This window comes from Gigantopelta aegis, chromosome 1 (genome assembly GCF_016097555.1).
Source record: "Gigantopelta aegis isolate Gae_Host chromosome 1, Gae_host_genome, whole genome shotgun sequence".
NCBI lineage: Eukaryota > Metazoa > Mollusca > Gastropoda > Neomphalida > Peltospiridae > Gigantopelta > Gigantopelta aegis.
This window is the reverse complement of record NC_054699.1, coordinates 33,340,290-33,355,162: the sequence shown is the minus strand read 5'-3', so window position 1 is coordinate 33,355,162 and position 14,873 is coordinate 33,340,290. Positions and strand designations below refer to the sequence as shown.

General features: G+C 37.5%; 1 protein-coding gene across 1 annotated transcript in view; it reads right to left on the bottom strand.

Annotated features, from left to right (window-relative positions):
• Positions 1-288: 288 nt before the first annotated feature.
• The window catches only part of LOC121376536 (protein unc-93 homolog A-like), a 36,759-nt gene continuing 22,174 nt past the window's right edge, over positions 289-14,873 (bottom strand). The window contains exons 3-5 of the mRNA XM_041504481.1: positions 5,222-5,335; positions 1,625-1,889; positions 289-1,028 (exon numbers count right to left, since the gene is read on the bottom strand). Coding sequence (XP_041360415.1) covers positions 790-1,028; positions 1,625-1,889; positions 5,222-5,335 — 618 coding nt within the window. The 3' untranslated portion in view covers positions 289-789. The remainder of the gene's footprint in view (positions 1,029-1,624; positions 1,890-5,221; positions 5,336-14,873) is intronic.

Here is a 14,873-nt window from a genome sequence, read left to right as displayed (position 1 = left end):
TCACAGACATCATCATTTTCTTTGCTGTCCTGCCAGACGTGGTACTCGGCTGACATATGTAACATGATTGCAATAATTAATACTCATCAGCTGGTACTACATGATGCAAAAGTGAGTTTAATTTCTAAAGTTCTAGAAATATATGTCACTCTTTTTTCATCTGTTCTAAGTTTACATGGTGTTAAAAGTGGATTTAGTGACTAAACAGTAAAGTTCTAGAAATATATGTTATTCTTTTTCATCTGTTCTAAGTTTACATGGTGTTAAAAGTGGATTTAATGGTGAAAAGGGAAAGTTCTAGAAACAAATATCACTCTTGTCCATATGTTTTAACATTACGTGGTGTAAGAAGTGGGTTTAATGGTGAAAAGGAAAAAGTTGTAGAAACAAAAGTATCACTTTTGTCCATTTGGTTTCAAATTAAACATCGTGTCAGAAGTGGGTTTAATAGTGAATAAGAAAAGTTATAGAAACGAGTGTCATTCTTACTCATTTGTTGTAACTTCACATGGAGTCAGAAGTTGGTTTAATGATGAAAAAGTAAAGTTGTAGGGAAAAACGTATCGCTCTTGTTCATCTTACATGGTGTCAGAAGTTGGTTTAATGGTGAACAAATAATGTTCTAGAAACGATTGTCGTTCTTATTCATCTGATGTAACTTTATATAGTGCCAGAAGTAAGTTTAATAATGAAAACAAGTAAAGTTCTATTAACGAGTGTCATTTTTGTCCATCTCTTGTAACTTTACATTGATGCCTTGTTAATAAATGAAAATCATATAAGTTTTCTTCATGTTGGATGATCCTCAAATACGTCGTCATCATCTTCACTGCCCTGTCGCACGTGGTACTCAGCTAACACGTAGAACATGATGGCAATAACAAGCAGACTCATTAGCAGGTAGAGTTTCGCTGACACACACATGAATGTACCAGAGCCGAACGCGATCGTTAGTCCTAGACTTTGTAGCATTCGGTGATTAGCAAATGCCAAGTCCGGGTCTTCTGTACAGGTCAGACAGATCAGAGCTGGAAGCAATTACAGATTAGTATTAGACTCCGACGTAAAATAAAACATAAAACTAAAGTAAAACTAGTGATTAGCTTTATGGCTTATTCCCAGATTGAGCAAATGGGGTAGACACGAGGCATTAAAATTATATGATTAAATGTCCGTTACATTCACTACAGTTTAAAAGCGTCATTTTATATTGGTAGTTTGTATTACTGAGCGTTATTGTTCTAGACCCCCACCCCCCCAAAAAAGAAAGAAAGAAACAGAAAAAGATTAATTTTAAAATAATTAGCTTTTGTTTGTGTTTTTATTAATAAATATGTTTCAGATTTAATTATAAGGATTGTCAGTTGTGTTTTTAGGTCCACCTGGGTATGAATAAAACAAACAAATAAAAAAACACATGGCGAAGTAGATGAACAGATGGGTGGAACAATGGATGAATAAATAGATGGATTGATGGGAGGATGAGATGGTAAATGGATACGTGAATAGATGGATGAAAGGTTGGATGGGTGGGTGAATGGATAGATAAATGGACTGACAGATGGACAGATATATGAAATTGTAAACAGCATTAGCAAAATGACAAGGAGACTGTTTTACTCACTGTTACACTGCGTCTGCCAGACGGCATCACACATCCCCCACACTGCCGCCAGCACGAAGAAGAGAAGCGGGTTTCTCTCCGGGATCCAGATGAGGAGGCCGATAATCAAGGCAATGTGCATAATGCCTCCGAATCCCAGCACCACCTCTCGGGGAATCCGCTTGGACGTGAGCGCCACCACGATGGAACTCACAATGCTGGCCACACCCATCGTGATCATCACGTAACCGATGTGCTTCACGTCAAGAGAACAGGTCACGTAATACTGAAAGGTTATAAACGTTTGTTTAGTTTAACGATACCACTAGAACATATTGGTTAATTAATCTACGGCTAGTGGATGTCAAAGTGAAATCGGATACTGTATATAACTGATGCATTGTTTGTTGGTATGAGGAACACACGAGATTTTCAATACCAAATGACTGTCACATCATTGAATGTAGAATGTATTTTAAAGTACAATGCAGTAGTACCAAATTGATAAATTTGAAGAAGAAGACGTTTGTTTTGTTTAACGGCTATTGGATGTCAAACATTTGGTAATTGTGACTCGTAGTTATCAGAGGAAACCCGCTATATTTTATTCAAATGCAGAAAGCGATGTTTTATATGCACTTTCCCACAGACAGGAAAGCACATTCCACGGCCTTTGACCAATTGTGGTGTGACTAGTCGGAACGAGAAAAAATCCAATCAGTTGGATGGATCCACCGATGTGGTTCGATCCTGTGACGCAAGCACCTCAAGCGAGCACTCAACCGACTGAGCTAAATCCTGCCCCATAATACTGAAAAACAAAATCTAGTTTTTGAGAAATATTAAAGTACAAGATGCTATTCATTTTTTATTCACACATTGGTATAAGGTCTATTTTTTGAAGCAGCATGTGGGCAATGAAATCAGTGGCAACTAGAGTAGCATCCTTGCTGCGATATCTCGGCTTGCTCAGATATTTAGGGGCGGAAGTTAGCTCAGTCGGACCGGCCTCGGTGGACATACGGCTGATAGGTACATGGTTCGCAGCCCGGTACCGGGCCTCACCCAGAGCAAGTTTTAACGACTCAGTGGGTATGTGTAAGAAAACTACATCCTCTTCTCTCTCACTAACCACCAACAAATAACCCATATAACTTACGTATATGTCCAGGATAGCGTGCTTGAACGTTAGTTGGATATAAGCACGAAAATAAGTAGAGAGAGAGAGAGAGAGAGAGAGAGAGAGAGAGAGAGAGAGAGAGAGAGAGAGAGAGAAGAGAGAGAGATCAGTCTGTTGAGTGCTAGCTGCACCAAAACTGGTCAAATGCCGTGGTATGTGCTTTCCTGTCCGCAGGAAAGTGCATAATATTATAAAAGATCCCAAATGTAACAGGTTTTCTCTCATGACTACGTGTCAGAATTACCAAATGTTTGCCATCCAATAGCTGATGATTAAGTAACCAATGTGCTCTATTGGTGTATTTAAACAAAAACAAACTACTCAGAGATACTTTGAATGAAAACATATTTTATTACATAAAAAGGGATTATAAATCGGGCTAATGTTTGCCAAAATGACTAAACCCTCTGTAAGTGGCTTAAAGGGACATAGGCATATGTTTTTTGACTATTAGAGCTGTTTTTGAAATCATACTTTACTTAGAATTTAGTGTTTAGATTATCCATTTCAGTACATTCGAAGTGTTTGTGGTCATCCTTCTGTTTTTAATATCACAAAATGCATTTCTTATCTTTTTAAAAACGCACGTGCGTCTGAGAAGTAACAGTTATGGAGTCGAGTTTTAGTCTGTTTTCAGAAGGTATTTCGTCATTTCAAAGACACAGACTCATGTTTCACTCACTTGTAACTTTATCGAAAAGTGTTACAGGTTTGTAGATTAACTAACCTTATTGTTAAAACGGGTTGAAACTAGGGCCTGCCACTTTAAACATTGAACTAGGCTCTGATAAACACACATTACAATAAACTATATCACGTCACAGATTATTTCACGTGCGGATGAAAGAAACTATAACGTCTAGACACACATCCTTAATGAGGTCACACACATACAATTCAAAATCGCCAGTGAAGGATCTTCTTGGACTGGACTGGACTGTTTGTTTAACGTGCACATTCAGAACAAGCTGTTGTAGCGCACGCCTGCCCTGGACAAGAAAGGTGCGGTGTAGGAGGAGGGAACAGGTGGGTGGGGGTGTTATGGTGCTATGGAATTTGGAGTCCCGTAGGATTTAAGCTAAACAGAAAATGGTGTGCATTTTTGATGAAGGAAATTAGACGCAATTTGGAATGGTCGATCTAATTTTTTTTAAATGGTGTGGGAGCTACGAATAGGTTTGGATATTAGTAGGCCGAGAGTAGCTCAGGATCTCCTTGAGAGTGGCTGTCCTCTTATAGACGAGGCATTAGATAGAGACTCGTGGAATCAACCACTCTTTTGCCAAATGCCCATTCAGCTCTGCATTGTGAAGACATACCCATTGGGCTATTTTGCGTTCCAGTCAGTGCACCACGACTGGTATATCAAAGCCCGCGGTATGTGCTATCATGACTGTGAGATAGTGCATATAATAGACCCCTTGCTACTAGTGGACAAATGTTGCGAGTTTGCTCTCAAATACTATTTTTCAAAATTACCAAATGTTTGACATCCAATAAATGAATGGTTCCATTAACCAAAACAAACTTTAAACTTCAACTTTGTGCAGAGGCATGTCCTTGATCACGTACTACGGTTTTGTCATGGCTTGGCATTAAAGTTTCAGACTCCATTAGAGTCCTAGTCTTTATAAGCACGAGTCTAGCGATCACAAATGAATCGTAAACATGAAATGCAAACTTCAGTTAATCCTCCCTCAAACCTAATTTGAACCACGAATCGACGCTGAATCACTAACGAGAAACTGAGCACTAGTCTATTATACACTTGGGGCGGGACGTAGCCCAGTGGTAAAGCGCCCGCCTGATGCGCGTTCAGTCTAGGATCGATCCCTGAAGGTTGGCTATTTTTCGTTCCAGCCAGTGTACCACGACTGGTATATCAAAGTCGTGGTATGTGCTACCCTGTCGAAAAAAAATGGTATGTGCTACCTACTATTGGAACAATGTAGCGGGTTTCCTCTCTAAAACTATATGTCAAAATTACCAAATGTTGACATCCAATAGCTGATGATTAATAAATCAGTGTGATCAAGTGGTGTTGTTAAACAAAACGTATTACGGTTTTGTATTTCAGATTGCCATGACGTTAAGGTTTCAGGCTTTATTAGAATCATGAGGGTCTAGAGATCACAAATTTGAAAGGAAAACTTCAATTAATCTCCCCTAAAACCTAATTTGAACCATGTATCGTCCTTGGACCATCAATCTATATAAATGCATTTGAGCACCTAGTGGTCAACAAAAGCTTATAAAACTTTTAGAGTCCACACTCAATCTTTAATGACGTCAGGTGCATTCAATTTGTATGGCGTTGTCATGACGTTAAAGTCTCTCACTCTATTAGAGTCTTGAGTCTAGACTGTAAAGGTTTTATAAGCACCAGGCCAGGTGTTCAAGTACATACGAGACCAGGGCAGCTGTGTGAAGGTGCTTACCTGATTGAAGTCTGCGAACATGAAGCCCTGTTGGAGACCCGTGAAGACTAGCAGTGGAGAGAGCAGACGGAAAGTCTTGTTTCCTCCCAGCTGACAGATCTGATTCAACACCATCTGTAAACATATCAACATATTTCATTTTTAACACCATCTGCAAACACATCAGCATATTTCATTTTTAACACCATCTGCAAACACATCAGCATATTTCATTTTTAACACTATCTGTAAGTATACCAACATTTCATTCAACACAGATCTGATCCAACACCATCTGCAAACACATCAGCCTATTTCATTTTTAACACTATCTGTAAACATACCAACATTTCATTCAACACAGATCTGATTCAACACCATCTACAAACACATCATCATAGTGAGAAGGCCTAGCAAGTTGTGTAACTTGTGCCTAGTCCATTTGTTCTTTAAAAAGCAATACAATATGTTTCAATCAATCAGCATATTTCATTTTAATACTATCTGTGAACATACTAACATTTCATTCAACACTGTTCTTGAACATATATTAACACTTATCATTTAACACTATGTAAATAGCATTACATTTCATTCAACCTCATCTGTAAACATAACAACATTATCCATAAACATATCAACACATTTCATTTAACTCCATCTGTAAACACCAACATATTTCATTCAACACTATCCATAAATATATCAACACATTTTATTCATCACTGTCTGTAAACATATCAACACACTTTATTCAACACTGTCCATAAACATATTTCATTCATCACTGTAAACACCAACACATTTTATTCAAAACAATCTGTAAACATATCAACACATTTAATTAAACACTATCTGTAAACACCAATACATTTCATTCAACACCATCTGTAAACATACGAACACATTTCTCTAAACACTGCAAACACAACACATTTTATTCTTGAACACAGCGAACATAAACTTTAGTTCTTCAATTTATTTGATCGAGTCATCTCGTTCTGGAATTATAGAGTTATCAACAAATTTGGTTCAACATCATTGTACACATAAACTAGTTTATCAATACACTTAAGTCAACACCATATGCATGTATACATACACTAGAGTATGAACACAACTGATGCACCATATTATCTAAAAATAAACTAGATGAATCAATATAATTTATTTAGCATTTAAAGCAAAAAATAAACCAAAGTGTATTAACAATTGATTCACGGTATCTAATAATAGTGTATCAACACAACTGATACACCACTATCTCTAAACCTAGTGTGAATCAGCACAATTGATACACCACTATCTCTAAACCTAGTGTGAATCAGCACAATTGATACACCACTATCTCTGAACCTACTGTGTATCAACACAATTGATACACCACAATCTCTGAACCTACTGTGTATCAACACAATTGATACACCACTATCACTAAACCTAGTGTGTATCAGCACAATTGATACACCACTATCTCTGAACCTACTGTGTATCAACACAATTGATTCACAATTATCTCTAACCATAGTGTGTATCAACACAATTAATTTACCACTATCTCTGAACCTAGTGTGCGTCAACACAACTGATTCACCATTATATCTAAAATAGAGTACTGGTATCAACACAATTGATTCACCACTATCTCTAAACCTAGTGTGTATCAATACAACTGATTCACCACCATCTATAAACCTAGTGTGTATCAACACAACTGATTCACCACCATCTCTAAACCTAGTGTGTATCAACACAATTGATCCGCCACCATCTCTAAACCTAGTGTGTATCAACACAATTGATTCGCCAGTATATCTAAACCTAGTGCGTATCAACACAATTTTTTCGCCAGTATATCTAAACCTAGTGTGTATCAACACAATTGATTCACCAGTATATCTAAACCTAGTGTGTATCAACACAATTGATTCACCAGTATATCTAAACCTAGTGTGTATCAACACAGTCGATACACCATTGTCGCTAAAGCTAGTGTGTATTAACACAATTGATTCATCACTATCTCTAAAACTAGTGTGTATCAACACAATTGATTTACCACTATATCTAAAAATAAACGAGTGTATTTACAGTTGATTCATCACTATCTCTAAACCTAGTGTGTATCAACACAATTGATTCGCCAGTATATCTAAACCTAGTGCGTATCAACACAATTTTTTCGCCAGTATATCTAAAACCTAGTGTGTATCAACACAGTTATCTAAACCTAGATTTGATTCACCAGTATATCTAAACCTAGTGTGTATCAACACAGTCGATACACCATTGTCGCTAAAGCTAGTGTGTATTAGCACAATTGATTCATCACTATCTCTAAAACTAGTGTGTATCAACACAATTGATTTACCACTATATCTAAAAATAAACGAGTGTATTTACAGTTGATTCATCACTATCTCTAAACCTAGTGTGTATCAACACAGTTGATTCACCAATATCTCTAAACCTAGTGCGTATCAGCACAGTTGATTAACCATTATATCTGAAATAGAGTACTAGTATCAACACAATTGATTCACCACTATATCTAAACCTAGTGTGTATCAACACAATTGATTTACCACTATCTCTAAACCTAGTGTGTATCAACACAATTGATTCACCAGTATATCTAAACCTAGTGTGTATCAACACAGTTGATAAACCATTATATCTAAACCTAGTGTGTATCAACACAATTGATTAACCACTATCTCTAAACCTAGTGTGTATCAACACAATTGATTAACCATTATATCTAAACCTAGTGTGTATCAACACAATTGATTAACCATTATATCTAAACCTAGGTGTATCAACACAGTTGATTAACCATTATCTCTAAACCTAGTGTGCATCAACACAGTTGATTAACCATTATATCTAAACCTAGTGTGTATCAACACAATTGATTCACCACTATCTCTAAACCTAGTGCGTATCAACACAATTGATTCACCAGTATATCTAAACCTAGTGCGTATCAACACAGTTGATTAACCATTATATCTAAAATAGAGTACTAGTATCAACACAATTGATTCACCACTATCTCTAAACCTAGTGCGTATCAACACAATTGATTCACCAGTATATCTAAACCTAGTGTGTATCAACACAGTTGATTCACCAATATCTCTAAACCTAGTGCGTATCAACACAGTTGATTAACCATTATGTCTAAACTAGAGTACTAGTATCAACACAATTGATTCACCACTATCTCTAAACTTAGTGTGTATCAACACAATTGATTCACCACTATCTCTAAACCTAGTGTGTGCCAACACAATTGATTTACCACTGTATCTAAAAATACACGAGTGTATTTACACGACTGATTCACTATCTGTAGGCATAAACAAGAAGTTATCAATACATCCGCCAGTAGTTATCACTGGAAAGACATGAAACGTCATTCCAGAAGGCCAGATAAGCACACCCAGACACAGATAATGTTTTAATGATCGCTATGGAGACAATCAAATCTGATCTTTGCTATCTACGATGAAGCCAAGATAAAGCACTGGCCGAACGGAGCAACACTGGCTGTCAAGCTGTGGGTTTCCAAAGAAGACTTGACAGAGACAGTGTTTTTTATCACCACAACCGGACTCCAGATCTAAAGCTTGATCAACTATAACTTAACGCAGACGAAGAACTCTGCTAGTTCAGACGGCCTCCAGAGAGTGCCTCCAGGAAGGGAAGGGGTGGGAAGACAATGAGAAGAGGAAAGGAATATTTGAACTCTTCATTTGTTTCACTCCTCAGCATATTTTAAACTTTCGATATCTAACAAAGCTGCGTAGTCATGCAAAGAAAGAAATGTTATTTAACAACGCACTCAACACATTTTATTTACGGTTATATGGCGTCAGACATATGGTTAAGGACCACACAGATTTTGAGAGGAAACCCGCTGTCGCCACTACATGGGCTACTCTTTCCGATTAGCAGCAAGGGATCTTTTATTTGCGCTTCCCACAGGCAGGATAGCACAAACCATGGCCTTTGTTGAACCAGTTATGGATCACTGGTCGGTGCAAGTGGTTTACACCTACCCACTGAGCCTTGCGGAGCACTCACTCAGGGTTTGGAGTCGGTATCTGGATTAAAAATCCCATGCCTCGACTGGGATCCGAACCCAGTACCTATCAGCCTGTAGACCGATGGCCTAACCACGACGCCACCGAGGCCGGTCCGTAGTCATGCAAAGTCGTTGTGTAAAAAGTTTGCTTTGTTTAACGACACCACTAGAGCACATTGATTTATTAATCATCGGCTATTGGATGTCAAACATTTGGTAATTTTGACATATATTCTTAGAGGAAACCCGATACATTTTTATTTCCATTAGTGGCAAGGGATCTTTTATATGCAAATTCCACAGACATGATATCATATACCATGGCTTTTGATATACCAGTTGTGGTGCACTGGAAAGAGAAATGGCCCAATCCAATCGTTATATAATAAATCTGGTCGAACATTGTAGTTCCTTTCATATAATATTATTTAGTCCAATGTACTAGTCTTGATTTTTATTTTAAATAGTTTATTACCCCCCCCCCCCCCCCCCCCCCAATGTGTCATGTAATGTCAGGGATGGGGACCTCCATTACCTTACATAACAAACTAGCATTACATAATCTTAATTTAAAAATAATATAACATTTTGATATCAAAATGAAATAAAGCAATAACAAAGTGAAAATAAAATATAGATTAAATGAAGACATAAGGTAAGGATAAAACATAGACAGATGTACTTCTCGAACTGGCATTATGGTTAAAACATATGTAATAAAAGTACTAAGTGTTCTATAACTCTTAACTGAGGTTCCCAGTTGTCATCGAAGTTTGTATGTAAACAGTTTTTATAATGTATGTACTTCTCTATTTGTAACTTGTCTTTAATTAATTTTTTAAACTCCAGTTCCATTTAGTGTACTCTTTTGTAACTGTGTTATATATCGTAATTCCTCTATTAAGCGCCCGGGCGCTTATTTGTTTCAAACTGGTCGCTCATTGGAGACAGGCGCTTATTTGAGACCCGGCTTTTATTTTTTCAAACAAATTTTAGATATTAAAGCAAAAAACTACAAACTTACGATTTTATTTATTTTTAAACTTTAATTTCGAACTGTAACAAAACTTTAAACTTTTACGAAACAATGTCCACGTAAAGTGCCTAAATTATGCCAGGGAGTAATCAGTTTTCGGCTGTCTTACCCGGCGTTTATCGGAAGCCCGGCGCTTAATAGAGGCCCGCCGTTTATTTTGTTGCAAAGTGTTACAGACCCGGAAATACGCTATATGTAATACTTTACGTTAACAATTAACCAATTTACAAATGTTTGTTGATTTAGTAAAATAGTTTGTGAGTGGCGGTCCTCTTTGAGCGGTGCGGATAGGATGTGTTGTCCAGAAACGGATCTTCTCGGGAGTGGCTGTCCTCCTATAGACGAGACACTAGATAGAGATTCATGGAATCAACCACTATTCTGTCAAATGCCCATTCGACTGTACGGTCTTGATCATGAATAGGGGGCCGTACGTGGCCCAGTCGTAAAGCGCTCGTTTGATGCGCTGTCGGTTTGGGATCGATCCCCGTCTCTGTGGGCTCATTGGGCTATTTCTCGTTCCAGCCAGTGCACCACGACTGGTATATCAAAGATCGTGATATGTGCTATCCTGTTTGTGGGACGGTGCATATAAAAGATCCTTTGCTACTAATGAACAAATGTAGCGGGTTTCCTTTCTAAGACTATTTGTAAAAATTAGCAAATGTTTGACATCCAATAGCCGATGCTTAATACATCAATGTGCTGTAGTGTTGTCGTTAAACAAAACAAACTTTAACTTTGATCATGAATAATGTTTGGTGGGTTTTTTGTGGGGGTTTTTTTGGGGGGGGGGTTCGTTCAGATTAATTTCTGTACACTCATTGTAACCTTGGTAGTTGTGATCTTCATAACTCAAGACAGTGTCCTGGCTTGATCGTTTGTGTGGGCCACAAGTTTAATGATACATTGTTTAGAAACACATCTTAAGTAGTGAATCAAATTAGTGACAATCCAAAACACACCGGCCTCGGTGGCGTCGTGGCAGGCCATCGGTCTACAGGCTGGTAGGTACTGGGTTCGGATCCCAGTCGAGGCATGGGATTTTTAATCCAGATACCGACTCCAAACCCTGAGTGAGTGCTCCGCAAGGCTCAATGGGTAGGTGTAAACCACTTGCACCGACCAGTGATCCATAACTGGTTCAACAAAGGCCATGGTTTGTGCTATCCTGCCTGTGGGAAGCGCAAATAAAAGATCCCTTGCTGCTAATCGGAAGAGTAGCCCATGTAGTGGCGACAACGGGTTTCCACTCAAAATCTGTGTGGTCCTTAACCATATGTCTGACGCCATATAACCGTAAATAAAAAATGTGTTGAGTGCGTCGTTAAATAAAATATTTCTTTCTTTCTTTCTTTCAATCCAAAACACTTTGCATGAGCCTGGAGAGGAGGATCTGGTGTGTAGCCCCCCCCCCCCCCCCCCCCCCCCCCCCCCCCCAGGGCGTATATATAATTCCTACAGGCCTGTATAAGCATTTACGTATGTTCACATAAGATGTGATTACTTAGACTGACACATCAAATCATTTGCAGGTAATTAATTATACACTCGAAAATAAATTTCACGTCACTCACTAAATTTGAAAACTATAAATTAAAGCAAAATAAAGATTTATACAAAACTATTATTTATAGTAAGAAGACTATTAATTTACCAGTATTATGCATACAACAATTAACATAGTTACTCGTGAGATTATGTTGGAGTGAAGGTCTAAACTTAACAAGAAATAAAAATTGGATCGAATATGCCTACTTGAAAAGATTCTTAAGAACCGTGTAATGTTGTTGTTGTTTTGTTTATTGTGGTGTGTGTGTGTGTGTGTGGGGGGGGGGGGGTTAGGGTATGGTTTTTTTTGGCGCAGCGTGGGAGAGGAACGCGGAAAACGGATACATAAAATAATTTATTCTATGGTTATCAATAACAGAGTAAGTGTATCACGACTGGTATATCAAAGACGGCGGTATGTGCTATTCTGTCTGTGGGATGATGCATATAAAAGATCCCTTGCTACTAACGTTTCAAACGTTTGACATCCAATAGCCGATGATTAATAAATCAATGCGCTCTAGACCGCGCGCACGGGAAATGGCTCTGAATAGTTCCACAAACTTCCATGAGTTGAAGCAAATAATCAGATTGGAAAGTGCAAGATGGGTTTGAGAAATTTTGACAAGCTATTATCAAATAAACAGAAAAGCAATATCCGAGTAAGTCATAAGTGCTAAATACTATGCTCCATCAGCAAAGTCAATATTTGAAGATAGGTTTTTTTTATATTTTCATTGCAGATGAAGCTCAGAACCCATCAGAGTAAATGGCAGACTTGAGTCGGATCAATCAAAGTAAGTGATGCTAAGTTAACCAATCAGAATCCATGTTAGAAACATCCAATATAAGTTATTTACTTAAATCCATTTAGATGAGTTCTTTCGTTCCTGGATTTGTAAATGCATTAAAATGTCTTCAATTTGCCATCATTACATGATTTAAAAAGTCAAAGGGATTTTAGTGACATGCATGAAATCACATCTTTTATTGAACACTATGTCGATCGTAGTTCAGCACTAATTTCACTAAAGAAGCATCTCTGAAATTAATGGAAACTTTCAAAAGTTATAATTGTTTCACTTTACAGATGCGTTATTTCAAAACTAGGGGCGGGACGTAACCCAGTGGTAAAGCGTTCGCTTGATGCGCGGTCGATCTGGGATCGATCCCCGTCGGTGGGCCCATTGGACTATTTCTCGTTCCAGCCAGTGCGCCACGACTGGTATATCAAAGGCCGTAGTATGTACTATCCTGTCTGTGGGATGGTGCATATAAAAGAGCCCTTGCTGCTAATCGAAAAGAGTAGCCCATGAAGTGGCGACAGCGGGTTTCCTCTCAAAATCTGTGTGGTCCTTAACCATATGTCTGACGCCATATAACCGTAAATAAAATGTGTTGAGTGCGTCATTAAATAAAACATTTCTTTCTTTGTTGTTTGTTTCAAAACTATAAAATGACCATGCATTAATAACAAAAATTTATGAATATTAAGAGCTATTTAATTTCTTCAGTTGACAGGGTCTATCAAATTTGTTACTGCAAATAAATAATTTATTATTGTTTGTTTTATAATGTAACAATTATACCATCAGCTAATATAATGACCATAAAAAAGTGCAACCAAATAGTCACATCTATTAGCAGAATTGCACGCAATTTTTACCTATGGCCTGGTGCAAATAAGAAGAATAATACTTGAAGCCAGTATTGGGGTACTGATAAAAATATGAGTGATGGAAATATTATATTTTCTTGATATTATCTACATCCCAAACCTACAGACTAAACATGTTTCAAATTTCAGAAGAATCGGTCAACAACTAGCAGAATTATCAACATGAACATCTTCATAAATATTTGTGCGTGACACACTTACAATTCATAAAAGATTATTACTAATATTAGTGTTTTCCTTTATAAAACAATAGAATACAAACATTCATGATATAAATCACATACCTAACTTGAACAAATGTTTCGTTACCATGACAACAGCTATAAAGGGATATTTTGACAGTATTTTCAGTTAAAATGGTCAAATGAAGCCAAAATTAACTAAATTGCTTATTTCTAACATTTATGGATCGGCTTTATTGGATAATACTGGTCATAGACTACAATTCCCCAACATTACTAACCATCTTCTGTAAATAACACTTGCACTTGTATCCTAAATTTCACCTGCTAAATGTGTCCCAACCATAACGGTACAGTTTCCAATCTGCATTATGTCTCCCGCATGCAATATTATGTGGCTATATGTGTTCATTTTAATTTCTCAACTTTCCTTAATGCATGTTACCATCTTTTTATTTCAGAGACTCAGCTTTCTCGAGATATTACTCGTAGAGCATGCCAAAATCTACATGTCCCAACCAATAAACATCAAGCTTGATGGTATGCAAATATCATTTTTTTGCTAAAATAAAACATGTACCCCATACAAAAATAGGTGATTTGTGCATGTTTAAAGAAATATTTTTTGTGTCAAATGTCACACCTTTTTTGCACCAGGATAGATAATTGTTTTATGCAAAAAATAAAAAAAGTTTATTTTGTTTAACGACACCACTAGAGCACACCGTCGGCTATTGAATGTCAAACATTTGGTAATTTTGACATATAGTATTACAAAGGAAACCAGCTACATTTTTCCATTAGTAGTAATGCCCCATCTCATAGATTATACAAAAATAAATTATAGATGCCAAAATACCTAGAACCGGCCTCGGTGGCGTCGTGGCAGGCCATCGGTCTACAGGCTGGTAGATACTGGGTTCGGATCCCAGTCGAGGCATGGGATTTTTAATCCAGATACCGACTCCAAACCCTAAGTGAGTGCTCCGCAAGGCTCATTGGGTAGGTGTAAACCACTTGCACCGACCAGTGATCCATAACTGGTTCAACAAAGGCCATGGTTTGTGCTATCCTGCCTGTGGGAAGCGCAAATAAAAGATCCCTTGCTGCCTGTCGTAAAAAAGAGTAGCCTATGT